At 34.4% G+C, this 18230-nt stretch overlaps 1 protein-coding gene, 3 non-coding genes and 1 pseudogene across 4 annotated transcripts; 1 reads left to right on the plus strand and 4 right to left on the minus strand.

The window, feature by feature from the left end:
* Window positions 1-773: 773 nt before the first annotated feature.
* Window positions 774-8313, minus strand: LOC133696749 (vacuolar fusion protein CCZ1 homolog A-like; annotated as a pseudogene).
* On the minus strand, window positions 2103-2186 carry LOC133698070 (small nucleolar RNA Z159/U59). The gene has a single exon (XR_009842994.1). It is a non-coding gene; the product is annotated as a small nucleolar RNA Z159/U59 (small nucleolar RNA).
* On the minus strand, window positions 3878-3962 carry LOC133698068 (small nucleolar RNA Z159/U59). Its single transcript, XR_009842992.1, has one exon. It is a non-coding gene; the product is annotated as a small nucleolar RNA Z159/U59 (small nucleolar RNA).
* On the minus strand, window positions 4101-4184 carry LOC133698069 (small nucleolar RNA Z159/U59). Its single transcript, XR_009842993.1, has one exon. It is a non-coding gene; the product is annotated as a small nucleolar RNA Z159/U59 (small nucleolar RNA).
* Window positions 8314-13724: 5411 nt separating the features above from the next.
* On the plus strand, window positions 13725-17781 carry LOC133696658 (cyclin-SDS). Its single transcript, XM_062118905.1, has 7 exons — window positions 13725-14912; window positions 15031-15198; window positions 15793-15959; window positions 16482-16610; window positions 16768-16948; window positions 17213-17257; window positions 17446-17781. Exons 1-7 carry the CDS (start codon window positions 13935-13937, stop codon window positions 17476-17478), a joined length of 1701 nt encoding a protein of 566 aa, XP_061974889.1. The 5' UTR covers window positions 13725-13934; the 3' UTR covers window positions 17479-17781.
* The last annotated feature ends 449 nt before the right edge of the window (window positions 17782-18230 follow it).

Consider the following 18230-nt stretch of genomic DNA (forward strand, 5'->3'; position numbering starts at 1 on the left):
GTTTAATTACCATATCAAGTTTAATAATAATAAACATTACATTCAACACATAACATTTGTAGTTATTAAATTCTTGACGAGGATTACGAATTCAACTCTCCATTCAGCCATTAATAATTTAATGCCCGTACTTTGTTTAAAAGAGTATTTGAAAATGTTGCAGTACTTTGTTTAAAAAAGTATTTGAAAATGTTGTTATTTTTTAATTAATTTTTTTTGAAAAATATATTAATATAATAATTTTTTATTTTTTAAATTAATTTTTTACATCGCCACTTTAAAATGATAAAAAACAAATATATAAAAAATTAAATTAATTTTTTTTTCTTTTTCAAAATTTACCCAACCAGAACACAATTCCTCACCAGGAATTACTCGCTACTCTGCTTTCAATAATAGCGCAGCGAACACTCCCCGGTTAATTAAAGAACGACCGACGTTTTTTGAATGAGACACCATACCTTGCAAATTGCAATATTACGAAGCTAGCTTGTTTGGAGCAACGAGGGGTCTTTATATCTGAACGATGGCTTTGCAAAGCATGGCCTCCTTTTTGCTATTTTTGGTTTGAAGGCGAGTTGGACAGCAGGGAATGTAATTAAATGCCCATATAAACTTTCACAAATTACATGTATAATGATAGTTATATATATATATGATGTTTTAACTACCAGGGAAACAAGTAGCACGCTTCCTTAATCTAACCAATTCCTGAAGGCTCGAGGTGCCTTCTCAAACAAAAACAGAAAATGATAAAAAATAACCCTTAAATTTCAAGTTGATGGCAAAGGCCCATACACTCCGAAGACTTCACTGCCACCCTCTGGGCCCTTTTGCATTGAAGAATTTGGGCTGCGCTTTAAAGCAAAAGACACTAAGACAGTAACCTCAAGCCAGTAATTCTGGCGTTCTATAGCAAAACTGCAAGGTGGACGAAATCCGGCGTCATCATGTGGACAACGAAAAATCATTTCTCCCCAAATTAGCTTTAGATTGCTCCATCGACAATCTCATATTCGACTAAACATCGTTTTAAAGCTAAGCTTACAAATGGCAACAAGTGACAAAGGGGATGATTTCACTTATCACGCCCTCTGAAGAGAGAAACTCGAAAAGCCAATAAAACTTCTCTTCCGGTTCCTTAACACCCTGCAACAATTAATTTAGATGAGAAATCGTGGGGTGATATAGATTCAAATGAAGACAGAGAATAAGAAAATCCTCGTCCTGTCCACATCTCCCTGACATTTTCAAGAACCATGTTTGCAGTGTCGATCAAAAGAAAGCTCTTTTCACAGCCAAGCAGCTCTCTTTTTGAGTATTATTTTTGACACTCATCATCAGCACAGAAAGTGGTTCTGTGCCAAACACCTCTACCTTATTCTTAACCCCTGGCAGCAATTAGTTTTGCAAGAAACCTCCAAAACTAATGAAGCCAGCAGAAACTCGTGCTAACGGGAACTGAAGTAATAAAAACCAAGAGAAAACATAAAAATTTGTGGAAAATGTTTTCCGTGAAAGGTGGACCGGTTTAATGTTAAACCAAGAAACTCGAAGCATAATTAGGACACGTGAGAATAAACGAAACATAAGGCCATGCTAGGGGAAATTGTTGTTAAATGAGGTAAAATAAACGAAACATTAATCAGTACCTCATCTTGAAGAAAGGTGGACCGGTTTAATACACCTCCCAGCCCAAGACAAATACAAAAAATAGAAAATCAGAGAACAGACAAATTACCAATAACAGTGAAATAGACGAGCAACATCCAGGAAAAAGAATCATAATGAGCAGTGTTGAACATCATACAGTTACAGAAATGTTCATACCATAAATGTCCAGGTTGTGTTGTGAGGGACCGTAGGGGCTATTGCTTCTCCATGGAAGCAAAAGCGTTTACATACTGTTTATATTACAAATGACACTGAAATTATTCAACGAGTTCTATATTACTATACTCTAATATAGATCACATCTTGTTATATGTTTCTGTTTTACATCCCTGACTTCGTAAAGACAACATCCATCTCTCACTGATGCACGGAATATTAAATAATACAAAGTGAAACAAAACAGAATGGACATTGAAGATCATTTTTACAGCTCTTCAGGTCAGGTCTCCACAATTTTCAGCATGAATTTGCTCAGGAGAACGAAAGTTTCGAGGTTGATCATCGTTAGAGATATTATAAAGATCTTCAGTGTCCAAAACAGCTAACAAAATGAACACTTAAAACCCCCTACGGGGACAGGAAAACAAAACAATTCGAAAGAGACATGCTACAAGAAATTGTTAGGATAATGATATACAAATCCAACCAGATAAAAAATAAGGAATAGAATAAAATAAGACACACAAGAATTTACATGCTTTACCCAATTTAGCTATATCCACAGGTAACTATAAAAAGATTTTACTAAATAATATAAGAATAACAATATCTTTCTAACAATAAAAGAACAACTACGAATCTCTTTCTATTATTAGAAAAAAACAATTAACTTACTCTCTCACAAATATCTCACAGCTTTGTGGGATTACTCTCTTTTCTTGCCACTATTTATAAGCAAGAGTAAAGGAACAAAGACCATAAATCATGACACCAATTATACCACAAATTATGACAACAACTTATCTTTACTCATACTCCACCAATTAATCCCAACAACTCATCTCCCACTTATTTATTTATCTAATAACTCATCTTACACCAATTAGATGGATTTAATTAAATATCTTTACAATCTCCCACTTCTCAGCTCCTCCATAAGTCTTCAAATGAAAAAAATATAGTCACTTAATGAAATCCATCTAATTAGTAGAAGATGGTTTTAGAAAATGAGTTATTGGTATAATTAATGGAATATGAGTGGAGATGAGTTATTGTCATACATAATTTGTGCCTTGATTTATGATCTTTCTTTCCTCACTCTTGCTTATAAATAGACAATGCATCCAAGTCTTAAATGCATAGCAAGATAGAAAGTAAAATGCATCCGAGCCTTAAATGCATATCAAGATAAAGAGTAAAAAGAGAGTAATCCTATTAAATTCTGAGATATTTATGAGAATAAGTAAAATGTTTTTTTCTATTAATAAAGAGATTCTTAATTATTTTTCTATTACTAGAGAGATGTTGTAATCTTCTAATTCCCACATTCTTAATAAATCTTTTTATATTAACCCGTAAACATAGCTAAATTAGATTAACCAATTTTTATATGTTTTATTTCTCATTTTATTCTTTCTTATTTTATTTTATCAATTGACTTTTATCTTCTAGGAATTACATGACAATATCCTAACAGAAATCCATCCACTAGGAAGCGGGGTTGGGTGCACATGCTGCAAAAGCATCACTTCATGTAAGCTATTTTGACAAAAATTGAACTCATCCAATTTAAGCAAAATCAAAAAACTTAACAATGTACTTCAACGGGTAAAAAACAGAACCAAAAGCTCCCTTTGACAATATTTCGATCAGCAATAAATGGAATGGTAAGAGTACTATCAAGAAGTATTGATATATAGAAGAGACAAATCCATGGTTTCTCAGCAACATGATCCTCAGTGACGGGAACCTCAACAAAAATGACAAGTTGAAAACAAAAATTACAGATCAAATCTTGTAACTCCCAAAAAAAGGTCAAATAAACAGGACAAAGCCCTAAAATGTAGAAATCCAGCATAAAATTTGACCTTTTTTGAATTCAAATAAATCGGAAACATAAACCTTGCCGGATAAAACCAGATACATTTTGAATACAAACTAGGATACAAGAAGCAACATAAGAAATCCCAAAGAAAACAATAATGGGCTAAAAAACAACACACCCGACAAACATGAATCATTAAAATCAACAATAAAAAAACAGGCCTCTTCAGTTCAGGTCTCCAAAAATATTTCCGCACGGTACAACTCGGAAGAACGAAAGTATAATAATCATCATCATTAGAGGCTATATAAACATCTTTACACTAGTAGTTTGGAACTAATCATGAGCAATAGAGCCAAGAAAATAAGAAGAAGATTTGCTAAATCGTAAGCCACCAAGATGAAAATACAAAAATGAAAAGAAAAAAAACGTTTGAAAAAATGTCTCTTCAGTTCAGGTCTCCATAAAATCTTCCACATGGTTTTAAATTGTCAGAAGAACGAAAGTTTTGATCATCATTAGAGACATTCATTATTCATTACTATCAAATTAACAAAGCCAAGAAGCCTAATCACCTCACCTCCTCTTCCTGTCGCAGAAAATAAGAAACAGAGAACAGCAAGCTGAAACAAAAGTTTACGTAGCTGATTTTAGCTTTGGCAAGCAAGAGTGCAGATCCGAGTAAAGAATGTAAGGGGTGGCGTTGCTTTTATAATAGCATGGATGATTTGAAGTCTGGCGGCCGGTCACCCCAAAACCCTAGCAAGCTTTTGCAATGAGTACTGAGATTTTGGGCCATGATTGGACCCGGCTCATTTCCTTCAGTTTTAACCATTTCGGCCCAACCCTGACAAATTAGCTCGGAACCCCACACCGCTTTATAGGGGCTATTTTGGAACTTACATACGGGCAAATCCAGAGCGATTAGCCGATTAGGGCCTAGGGGTCTTCGACGGTGATTACTAAAAAAACGAAACCGTGAATGTTTGTTTATTTTTATATTTTAAAAAACAACTACTTCTACAATAATAAACATTAACACGCTCTAACTCCTTCGTTGACATCCGGCCTGGTGTGGTATTTGTTTTGACAAATTTTCACCAAGAACTATTTCATGAAGGGTTGATCTTGACAAAATTTCCCTTAATCGAAATGTATGGATTAGCCATAGCATTATACAGAAAAGATGTGTTTTTCTTCCTCCTGTCTTGAACCTCGCTGTTAAGAAAATATAAAGGGTCCCTCTTTACATGAGAAGAAGTGGAGGAAGAAACAAAACAATTCGTGCTCATACATGCATCCAGCTCATTCTAATCATGTGAGAATCAATAAACATAAAACCAGCATATTTTTCCCAATCCAAAGAGGAGGCGCTATTGGAAGTGCTAAGGATGATGGAGGGAACAAAATATATTGATGATAGTGAGTGCAGTCACTTTAAGAACTGGGCTAGCTATTGCTGAACCTCTCAATGGCATCAGAGGAGTACGAGCAATAACCCAAGCATTGTTTTTCGCTCTAAAACATATTTCCAAATCTTTGTCACGATCTGCACTATCCCATTTTGCTCTACTCTTCTCCAAATCTACCTCTTCTCTAAGCTTACTCATGGCAAGTAACGATTCCTGCAATAACGTCAACAGCACCCTCAATGATCAAAACAATGTCAAACTTCTAAATAAAGCCACCAAGTGCCAAGATTTAGCTTTCATTTGGACCGTGCACGGGGCTGAGGTTTGACTAACCAACCAAAGTTTGAAGTATATCTAGATAAACTTCGACTTCAGTTAACATTATTACTTACAGTTAATTTAAAGCTACTTACTCAAATTTGACACTCCTTTTGTTCTACGTCTGTACTTCTCCAACAAAAGAAGGATAAGTAGCAGGACAAAAAACTCTTAAAACTAGCCCTGTAACCAAGGGACAAAGGTTTATACTAATTGCACCTGTCCCCAGATCACAACTCTCTATAATATGAGCAGAAACACTGCAGGGTGCAGATACTGCTGCTACTAGCACCAAGCAAATTCATTGACATAACTTGATTTCTTCATCTTTTCTGTTTTCACTTGCTTGATTTGTTGGTAAGGCATAGACCCAAAACTTAAAAGATCCTAGCTATTCATCTGTTTGCCATCTGTTGTGCTGCAAGGGCCTTTTAACATCATAACTGTTATCTTGAATAGGAGAGGTAGCATGCAAGTGATGGAGCTGTTCAGAAACAGAGACGGTCGCAAATGTAGGCCCTGCAACAACGTAAGAAGGAGTATTTCCTCTGCGTAGATAGGACCACGAACTTACTCCAGATGATAGAGCATGAGGAATCAACCTTTGAACTATATATGAAAATAAATTGATGGTGTCATCCTGGCAAAAATAATGTGATAAAGGTTGTTACCATTCGATCAAAATCATCATCAGAATTCTGTCACTATGAGATTTATTTAATTCTCGAGAGGCAAAAGAAGTTCGAAGAGTATAACGGCAGCATATAGTATAAATTAAGAAGCCAGGAAGATCAGATGGGCCATGGAGATCAAACCACACAGGTGAAAGCGTCGTGGACACGAGCAAGTCTTGAAACAAAATTAGTGAACAGCAAGGTGTAGCCCCAGCGCGCACCAGACTCTAGTACCCTCACAAGTGACTGCCAAAAACAAGAGGAATTCATCAGCTTTCATATCCTGAACATACAAGCCAATAAAAATGTGTTTCTCATCCTATCTAGCACATGGCACCGAGTTCCAATTAAGTAGCGGAGAGATCGCAAGCATTAAAGTACAATTGAGTCTATAGTTTATGCATGTCTACATGTGTTAAACCTAGAACCTTGGAGCTGCAGATTGAAGACTAATATAGCAAATGTACATTTTTTCAGAACAAAGAAAAGGATCACTTAAATACATGAATGCCTTTTTATTATACTTAAAAATTGACATAATTTTGACACACAACCCATGCTTGTTCCGCCTTATTTAGTAAGTCTAGCTTTACTTAAACTTCTCAAAAATAGAAGCTGAATGGTAAGAAACATGAAATGTTCTGCTTCATTCAGGCATCTTCACAACAGAAAATTCCAGTTTGAGGCATATAATTAAACAAGGGTCGAGTGAACAGAAAGCAGTGCACATAGCATTTTGCAGTGGAACTACCATCGAAACTGAAAACTATGAAGAAGCTGGAGAGGAAAACGTTTGTACTAGTTAGTGTTATATGTAAAATACAAAACGGAAACAGTTGATCACATCATGGATGGTAATGAGATTTAATCAGTTTTTACTCACAGGACTACAATAGCAGGTTAGATCCCACTAGGTCCAAGCACACTTGCCTATCAGGATAATAAAAGGGGAAACAGGAAAAGTTTAGACATGTTTAAATTCTTGTAACTTAGTCCATCTATGCCTCTGACTAATTTATGGAAAAATGTCAAGTTGATCCACATTTATGATCGCCTGAAAATATTTGTAGAGACAAACCTGAACTTCAATAGCTGCCTCCCTCCCAACAGCCAGCTTTTTTACAGTTCCACCTTCCTTCAAACAGTCACGAAATGATGGTAACTGAATTTTCTTCCCATCATGAAAAGCTGTCCCAAAGTTATAAGGAACAAGGTACAGCAACTTCGGCAATACTTTGGTAGCTCAAATCCAATGGAAGCCATATGATACAGGAACTTCAGCATCAACCCAGCAGCAGGAATCCAATGGAGACCACTTTTGACATCCTGGTAATTAGTGACTTAAAATGAAACATTTTGAACCCCAAAGACAATAACAAAAAAAAAAAAAAAACAGGTGGTTTTGCTGCAATTCCAGTCAACGTACAAAAGCAAAGAACAATGCCTTACCACTTAGATAATCCATGACGAACGAGTTCTATAGATGTGGAGAATATATTTAAATAAGTAATATTTTAGAGAAAAAAAATATAATGATATTTTAAAGAAATATAATCTTAATATATATATATATATATATATATATACACGTTAAAAATATTAAGAATAAAAAATAATAAATAAGAGTAGATATTGAAATGTCATTTTTTTATAATATTTAATAAATAATAAATATTATAGGTATTTGAAAGATTTTTATATATTTAGAGGTATAGGAAAAATATAATACAAAATATAACTAAGTTCATAGGCATAATTAAAGATTTATTTCTAGGATGAACCTGATTATATTGGGTTTGATAACCTATCAAATTTATATTATATTGCTAAATTGGATGTGATGATTTGTGAGATTTATATTATTTTAAATTCAGTATATAATATATTCAGTTTGGTAGCTTATTAAATTTATATTATTTTATAAGATTTGGGTCAACCCATTATATTAGCGACTTGTCATGGAACCACGGTGCCATTGGGCCATTGGGCCTCAAAGCCACAGGACAACACCTAATATAATAATTCATGGTAAATATTGTTCCATCAACTATAATAAATGAAATTATTAGATCTCTAGAGAGAATAGTGCGTAATTAGTACGAAACACCTGGTAAAAGTGGTGAGTCCTTCACTGAGTCCGATGACAGAAAGTTGAGTTGGAAATGGTAAATCAGCAGGAGAAAAAGAGAATCTTGTCTAGTTCCTGCCCTTCTAGCTGTCCTCTTCTCGAATCAAATATGCACAATTCCATCCTTTCGCTTCCTCCACTGTTTGCTTATTTTCACTACTCAATTCACCCGACGAATTGCATTGGATTTTATTGATTTTTTTTCCTCACAGTTCATCAAATTAATAAAAACAAATGTTGAGAAAGCGAATACCATACCCTACAACTATATATACAGGTAGTCTCGATTCTACCACCAAACAGTTATCAAATTTATCCTCAAATATTCGATTTTTCAGAAATTCTCTGGTAAGGATTTCAATTTTTATTTTTTTTTGCAGGGAAATGTTTTTCTGTTTAATGATTTCAATAAAAATCTGTAATTGAGAAGTTAAAATAATTTAAGAGTAAAATTATACTATCTCTATCTCAATAGTGGAAGTGTGTTTGAGGTTTATTATAATTTACCTCTTTATTTTTTAAAAACAAATTAATTAACCATATTTTAGTTATTTAACGTAAATTTTTAAAAATAGCTTTTACTTGAAAATATATAAAAATATATTTTTTATTTTTTTATTTTTAACATTAGCATGTAAAAAAAACATAATTTAATATTTTTTAAAAATAAAAACACTTTTAAAAAATATTTAAAAATTACTATCGTTGTCTCCAAAGTGCCTTAGTACCTGTATTTTCAAATCCGCATTTAACTTAATCTTGAGTTCTCCGTTACTAAACTGCAACCGGAGAATTTCTTCCCAGTATCTAATCAAAACTTTTAATTTTTTCAAGTTATTATCTAATGTTAACTTTCAATTTTTCCAGATCTAATCTCTATCTTTTCTAGTCTTTAATATGATGCAATTAACCGGGTTCCAGCCTTTATGATCCCAAAAGGGTAAAAGGACTAATTTTTTTGTATTCAAGTTCTTGTTCTTTTCATCTCTTTCTCAGCTGTAAGAGTGAAACAGCTTTGTTTTTTCAACCTCTATGAATGTTGTTTGGCACTTTTTTAAGAAACTGGAAACGAGTTATATAATATAAAGATGAAACGACATCGTTGGAAACGGTTACGCAAATTAATATGATAGAAGGCAATAAATAAACTTCGAAGTTAGAAGTTAGAACTGATCTGGAGGGGGGCGCCAGGCTCGTACCGTGGGGCAACGCATGAGCGACGCAGGAAGACCTCAGTAGCAAGCTATACTTGATTATTAAATTGATAATAACAGTTTTTTATTTATTTTATTATTAGTAGAGTCTCGAATATAAGATCTTTCGGGCGGAAGAAAAACTCAACCGGCGGTTGAGTTTTTTTATATATATATATAAACCACGCGGTGTTTTGGATGCTGGTCTAGATTAATCCATGCTTGCACTGGGTCGGCCCATAGAGAGATAAAGTATTCCTCAAGAGAGTGTCTCCATACATAAAAATGGGTCGACCCCTGACCTTGTTTAAGGGATGAGAGCGCCGAGCCACTCACACCATGACCTCTTAGGTACCGGCGGTTGAGTTACATGCTCGTCAATTGATAATTATAACAGTTACTACACTTGATTTTGGCCAAAAGCTCGAGAAAGGCATATGCTTGTTCCAGGTTTCGCTTCTCTTTTAATATCCCGACTCGCTGTCTAGTTTCTGCTTTCTTTTTGAGGTGGGATTTCATAACGGATGCAAACAACGAGCAGAATGACTTCTTTTTGTTCATTTCACTTGGGAAGCCGCAGCCTCTCAAGGCCATCTTTAGTGCTGCCTGAGGGGGTAGAGATAAAAACATTTCTTGTTGCTAAAACATGAAAATACCCAGTACTGTAAAAGTAGTATTTCAGAGGCTAAATTTTGAGTTTTGAGTATAAAACCAGGTTTGCAGTAAGGGCATTTGTGTGGTGGATTTCTTAACAAAAGTGGAAAAAAAAAAGGTGTTGTTTCGAGATTCTGGTTGACAGGATCCAGTGATTTGGCAATTACAATTTACAAATGCAAAGAGCAGAGATGATCTACCCCTTTAGTTTTATCTACGAAAAATAATTATACATGATAGAATTTTTGAGTCATGTACGTGTGAATAGAGTTCCACTCCCGTTAGAAATGAACCAAAAACACAAAAAATGAGAATCTCTGGCCACCATCCAAAGGAAGGAGTCATATACATTATCTCCTTCCTTTCTCTCTTCATTGAAAAAAAGCCTCCTTCTGAAAACCCAACACAAAGTTTATCAAATTAACTTGTAAAAATAATTAAAAAAACAAAAAAGCAGAAGAAGAGAAAACAGATTTGAAAATCAGTAAAAGGGAAGATTAAAACTACGTCAATTAATGATACGGGTTTCTTGAATCTTTTGGTTTTTTGATATGGGTTTTTTGAATTTTATGGTTTTATGACAAGGGTTTGTTTCCTTATTACGAAGGTATGGTGTTTGATTTGGGTTTGTTTGTTGGTATACGGGGATAATTTAGTTATTTTGTTCAATTTAAAATATTTTAGATCGTAAGAAATGTAAGATGTAATTTTTAAAAGAATAAAAGTAAAATAAAAAATAAATAAATCATGAGTTTTTTTTATATATAATTATCTCAATATTAATTTATAATTTATTGATTTAATTTTTCTTTCTTTCTTAACGATCGAGTGCGTCTCTTAACTCCAATTAGTTTACCTTCATGAATTTAAATTAAAAAACAAAACTTAGGTTTCATTTGACATGACTTGCAAATTGATTTAACTGGGCGAGGTTAGAAATTTTAGTTTGCGGGGTCAAATTAGAGAAAATATTTTAGCTGGGTCAAAATTTAATTTTTATTTTATTTTTAAAACTAAAATTTTAATTTATGAAAGGAAAGAGCAGGAATTTTATTTTTCTTGCAGGGCCATGCACCTGCCAGCCACCCTAATTCCACTCTTGCGTACACCTTCTGGCTACTTTAAGATCATGTTTGTTTTTTGGAATTTATTTTTTGAGAAATTACTTTTTAAATTTTTCTGTGTTTGTTTGCCATTAGAAAAGTTAGTCAACGGAAAACACTTTTCAGTCAACGGAAACACTTTTCGGTCAACGGAAAACACTTTTCAGTAAAAAAAAAATTTGGTTTGATTTCTAGAAAAATGTTTTCTTTTTTGGCTGTGTTTGTTTTCCGGAAAGTGGTTTCCGGGAAATCACTTTCCAAACTTTCCTGTGTTTGTTTGCTATTTGAAAAGTTGGTCAATGGAAAACACTTTCCAGTCAAAGAAAAATTTGGCTTGGTTTTCAGGAAAGTGTTTTCCTGAAAAATTTGGGCAAAAAACACTTTCCGGAAGTTGTGAAAAATTTAGAAATGTCCTTATTTGCTGATTATATCAAATTTGATCCTTAAACTTTTGATTGCTATATATAATTTGTTTTGAATATTTATTTTTCAATTTCATCTCTTAAAATTTATTTTTTATATTAATTTTGGTCCTTATTTTTATAATTGCTATTTGCTTTTTTCTTATCATTTTTTTATTGAAATTTTTTATCTATCAAATTTGGTCCTCATTCTTTTGATTTTTACTTATTTTATTTGAAATAATTTATGAAATGTTAATTATTATTATTTTAATTTCTTCACCTTTCATTTTTTTTAATTTTTTAGATTTGATCTCTATTATTTTGATTATTATTTATTTTATTTGAGATAATTTATGAAATTATATTTTTTTTCAATTTCATTCTCATTCAACTTTTTAATTTGTAAGATTTGTTCCTTTTTATTTTAATAAACTTGAAAAAATAAAACATTAATAAGTTATTTTCCAGCTCATTTTTCATAACATAACCAAACACTGGAAAGTGTTTTCCAACTTATTTTCCATTACACTACCAAACATCGAAAAATACTTTCCTGGAATTCACTTTTCTGAAATTCACTTTCTTCGAAATTTATTTTTCAAAAAAAAACTATTTTCCTGCAAACAAACGGGGCCTAAAATGGACCTGTCTCCCTTTGTTGTTCTTTTAAACTTGTTCACGTTGATGTCGTAAGAAATTATTTCCCAGAAAAATATGTTTTTCAAGTTTAAACCAAGCCATTTGATATGAATATAAAAATTTGAAAAATCATTAGATCCCGAGGGCGTTGTTCCCTTTCATATCTAGTTTCCCGAAAATCTCATAGGAATTTTAGGAGAGACTACATGAATAATTATTTTTTTTTGATGCTCTAATCTCATTATAAAATATAAATGATCTATTTATCATAAAAAATAGAAAATTAGTGTATAAAAGCGAGACCCAGCAAAACGACAACAACAGCAGGGCCTTACAAAACGAAACGCAAAACACGCTAGGAGGGTCACGAGTTTGTTTGTTTTATTTTTATTTTTCCCAAAAAAAGTCAATTGCAAGAACCATTTTCTGTTTTCTTCTTGGTAGCTTAGAAATAAAATAAAATAAAATAATCACTGGACATGTTTTCATCCATACCGTTAATTACTTGGAGTACATGCAATAATTCATGTGCTAAATCATGTACTATTGCTTACTTCATATTCTAATTAATTTTAGCCGTGGTTTATTATTAAATTTTCGTTAAGCTAATTGATAATTAATATAGTGTGATTTGAATATAATTAAGAAAAAAACATTGCTTGAACCAAGCCGCCAGATCATGGAATGGCGATAACAACTTCCATTTTTTGTTCTCCCTACATCACCCCATTTCTTGAAAAACATACTTGATTTATCTTGTGCTTTTTTTCATAAGCATGATTTTCCAATTTATTTTTTCATGAGTTTTTTTTTATTTTACATGTTCCAGATCTTATAATTTTTGTATAAAATTTATTTATTTTATTTTAACTTGGCTTTTGAAAATAAAATGCACTCAGCTAAAAAAAAATATAGAATAAATTAATAAAAAATCTCTTGGTTTGTTTGTGTTTTTTTAAAATAAATTATAAAAAATTATAATTTAAATAAAAATTGAAAAGCAATTTCTAGAAATAAGTTTAAATAAATTAATGTTTTGATTTTTAACAAATATTTTGATATTTAATATATTTTTTAGTATTTTTAATTAATGTTTGTCTTAAAACACAACCAATATATCTCTCTTTTCTAACAGATCAAATCTTAGAGATTCAATTATCCAAATTAAAATTACAAAAATATTTGTATAAAAAATCCATATCATGAGTACCTCTAATATCATTAAGTCTTGTGTTGTTGGATGTAAAATAAAATTAATTATACAACCATTTTAAGCACCAAAAACAAATTAATGATGTCCTTAGTTCTTTTTGTTTTTGTAAAAAAAATAAAAATTCCTCACAGGGAAACGCGATCAGTCGTTGGCAATCTCTGTGAGGGGTTTGCCATGACTGAAGTTTGGACCATGAAGACGTAGTTACACGTGAACCACCGATTCTGTTGGACCCACCATGCATCCATATGTGAACAGTCCAGATCAATCCTGGTTAGACAAGAGAACCGATATCTGATCGTGCACCATGGACCTGCGTGAAGCTGATTCTCACGTGCCCCCCCTCACAAGAAAAGGCACGCACTCCATCACCAACGTCCATAACCGCCTTCCTCAACTCTCCAGTGTCCACTACTATACCAATAACAACTCTCACTCCTCACTCTCTCATTTTCATTTTGCAGTATCCAATAACAGAATTTAAAAGGCACAAACTCTCCCTATCTCTCTCCTGGAATTCAAATTTTGCAAAACAAAAATGAAGCTCAAACAGAGCAGCAGCAGCAGAGTGAATAAGAAAATCGAGCGAGAACCACCGTGCATCGTGAAGAAGCAGCGAAGCAAGCGTCACTTACAAGTCCGCTCTCAGATCTCACCAATTTTACTCTCCACTAATCTCTCTCTCAATAAGAACAAAGGAGTCTCTGTGGATTCGATCTCCTGCTCTCACTTCGGCGATGAAGTGTCTAGCGATTCAAGCCGAGTTACAGTTGAATCAAGTCTGATCAGGAAGAGAAAGTTCGAAGACTCACCGTTTCGGAGGATCACGAGATCATACTACAAGAACAAGGAGAAAGAGAGGACATCATTCGAAGTAGAAGTGGGTGAATCTTCTTGTGTGGAGGATTCGAAAAATAGTAGTTCCAAAGGAATTCAAGGCAATTACACTTCTACCTTATCCTCTCTTCACCAAAATCTCAATTCGAGGAAAATTTCCTCGGAGATTAAAGAAGATGACGCCGTGTCTGTGGCTTCAGGCGTGGAATCCTGCTTATCACGTAAAACGACGACAAACAGAGAGACAGACCTCTCTGAGATTTCCAGAAACGATGCAGTTTCTGTTAATGAGTGTGTTGTAGAGAAGCAGAAGAAGCCAAACAGCTTGGGAGGAGGAGGAGGAGAAAGTGATGACCTGGCTTGTACAGAGGAGTTGTATGTGGACGACGGAGTTTCGGATTACTCGTCTTGTCAGGAGACTTTGTTCTCGGAGCTGCAATCGGAGATATTCCGGGAAAAGTATTCATCGGACGACCTCGATTTCTCTGATGATTACACGCCGTCTATTTTCTTCGAATCTGGAAGCGATTTTTCTGAGAAGTCCGTAAGTGATTCGAATCCTTCGCAGACTTATTCCCTGTTGCTCCAGTTCAGACAGCAATTCTCGCGATCTAGTTTACCTCTAGAAACTACAAAATCATCGTCACTCCTTGAAGCAGAGTATCAAGAGAATTTCGCCGTGAGTTTTTGAATCAACAATTACTGTTGTTTTCGTGTTAGTTTGCTGTGTTTTAATGCTCTCATTGTTTTTTAATTTGTTTAATTTCTGTGCTTTTCATTTGTTTTTATTGCTTAAGTTTGCGAGATTGGACGATGAGGAAGATGAGGAGAGCTACAAGAGATTGAGAGAAAGAGAGAGAAGGCAATTGTTTTTGCACGACTACCCTGAATTGTACCGTAACAACACGGAGTTCGGCGATCTCATCCTCCAGCAACGGTTGCAGATGGTACACTGGATTATCGAGGTAAGTTTTTTATAATCAATCGCGGTAGCTAACAAATCAATTGCTCGGATGCGGCGATTTTGCGACAGTTGGCTATTTTTTTCTTGTCAATACACACACGTTTGAAGTTGATTCCTTCTATTATGGAAGATGTCCTCTACACTGGAGATTCTACTACTGGAAGTGTTAAGCAAATGGGGTTGTGACACGTCATAGTTTGAGATTTTGGGTTTTGGACTTTAAAACTGACGGGTCTAGCAATTGTATTTGTACCATTTGTGGTATGGTCAGTAGACTCAGTACTCAGTACTGTCCTTGTACCAGATTAAACTAGATTTTCTCTGTGGCTCATTTTTTCTTTCTATTTACTAAGGGTATTTTTGTCATTTAAACTTGAGCTGTTTGTAGTGGTTTCAAGGCACTAAACACTAATCAGCAACGGTTGTTAATCACATGTTTATCATTTTTGGACTTTCAATTGACAATCTGTATGAGCAATGTGTGCCTAATGTTCTTCTAATTAAATGGTAATCACTTATGTTAAAAAATGGTAATCATTTATGTTAAAAAAATGGTAATTGCATGTTGAATTCGTCTGTTGCTTTGATTATGCAGCAAGCAACTGCGAAGGAGTTTGACCTGGCGACCGTGTTTCTTGGAATTAGCCTTCTGGACCGGTTCCTAGCAATAGGGTTCTTCAAGAACAAAAGTCACCTTCAAATTGTTGGTATAGCTTGTCTTTCATTGGCCACCAGAATTGAAGAAAACCAGCCCTATAACTGGTAAATATCTCTGCCCCGGCCGTTCTTTTTTGTGGTCGTCATGTCCTGGATTGCTTAAGGAATAAAATGAAACAAGGTGCCAGTCTTGGATGCATAATTCTTTCCTTGTAGTCCTTTGCATACTAATGGCTTGCATTTACATAGAATTGTCAAAAAACGATTAGGATCGTGAATAAACTTGTTGATCATCTTAAGAAACAGATCACAAGTGAGTGTTGTGTGGTTATTTTTTATGGACTTATTAGAAAAGAGAAATTGCTGTCAACTTGTTGCCAGATCAAGGCTCAAATGAACTTGAACACACTGGATGAACTATACTTTAATATCTTAACGTTTGCAAGTACTAAGACATTCCTATACCACTCTCCAGTTCATTCTTTTTCATGGTTATATAATCTGCCTCATTTTCATCAAAGCTAGCTGTCCATCACTTCTCAAAACTGAAGGTAATATGATATCTAGCTGCAAGTTCTGCTCCGGTCAATGAGAGCTCCGCTGACAGTTTTATAATGGGAATTTCAGTGTTAGGCAAAAGAATTTCAACATTGGGAACAATGTGTACAGCAGAAGTGAAGTAGTGGCCATGGAATGGCTGGTGCAGGAGGTCCTTAACTTCCGATGCTTCTTGCCCACCATCCACAATTTCATGTGGTAACTCCTTTTCCCTTTCCACTTTGCTTTATAGTTTATGGTAGTAAGATTTGTATCCTGTCTTGGATATGAACACTTTAGTTCTTTCTGTCATTCATATGACCTGTAGTTTAGGAAGTCTAATACAACCTTGTCCTTTTTCCATGCTGAACATTAGGTTCTACCTGAAAGCTATGAAAGCTGGTGCAGTGGTGGAGAAGAGGGCCAGATACTTAGCAGTGCTGGCACTGTCAGACCTTGAGCAACTTAGGCATTGGCCCTCAACAGTTGCAGCCACGCTTGTCATCCTGGCTTCTCTAGAAAGCAATGAAATTGCATCCTATGGACGAGTTATCGAGGTATAAATATTAATTGGCAACACAAGCTTGCCGTGCTCGAATACCAAAATAAAACGATTTGGGCTGTTAATGGGTGGAGGAGGTGCTGTTGCTTGTTTCATTTAATATTTTTGGACAAGATTTGCCGTATGATATGATTCAGTGAAATATCTGAAAACTGTCCTAGGACATACTTTTTCCCCGGGCCTGGCCTCGTGCCCATTCCTAAACTTATACTGCAATTAACATGCTCTTAGGTTCTGATTAGTCAATTTGATTTTACAGGTTCATGTAAGAACAAACGAAAATGACCTACACCAGTGCATAAAGGTATGCAAATAAAGATCTTTTCTAAAACGGTATAATTGTACCCTCTTTTTTATGCAATTCTTTTCTAGGAAGGTGCTGCTATTGATGCATTTACATTCACATTCACATTCTTGAAAGCTAGTGCCGCTGGTGTTGATTTTGCCTTTATTGTTAATTTGATTCGAATTATTTGACTACGGTATTAACAGAGCCTAGAGTGGTTGCTGCAATATATGAGCTAGCAGTCTAGCAGGAGAAGGAATGAAGGATCATAAGATCGCCTCTTGTACACTCGCATTCTTTTCTCACACGCATCACTGGTTACTGTAGATGAAGATAATTGTAAAGCCTGATAATAACAGGTAACACAAATCTATTTCTTTTACGGTACATGCTTTTACCCAACTGTTCATAATATAGAATGACAGGATCTGTATTCAAGGAGCTGGCTCATGTAAATTCAAAGACATAATATTCCAAGTATTCTTTTGTATGTTCTACGCAAAACGATGATGGGATTATGCAGACAGAAGTTATTTTTTTTATTCTCCAATATCATTTTGTTGTCTTGGCAGGCAACTCTCTGCCATATATCGGTTCTTGTGCTTAGTAGTATTATAACAGTGAAAAAACTGATCTCGGACTCCCATGATTGCAAGTCACCGGGTTAGTTTATGTACCTTAATTTGACCAGGAAATGCAAATACCTCATTCACGGATTACAGACTGGTGAACACGTATGGCGAAATCTTTCCTTTTCAAGGATGTTTTGTGCATTCCAGTGAAATCATGGACATATATATGCAAGATAATAGTAATTCTTTGAAACTTTTCAAAGAGAGGTAAAGCATATTCATTTACTAAACATGTATTTGATCACAGAACTTGTTTCATGATAGAAGTAACTCGAGGTTTTACTTTCAATCACATTTCAGTGGCCTGGAAGGGTTGAAACTGAATAGAAGGTGGATTAATGTTGGTCTGGAACCAGTTG

Source organism: Populus nigra, chromosome 6 (assembly GCF_951802175.1).
Source record: "Populus nigra chromosome 6, ddPopNigr1.1, whole genome shotgun sequence".
Classification (NCBI taxonomy): Eukaryota; Viridiplantae; Streptophyta; class Magnoliopsida; order Malpighiales; family Salicaceae; genus Populus; species Populus nigra.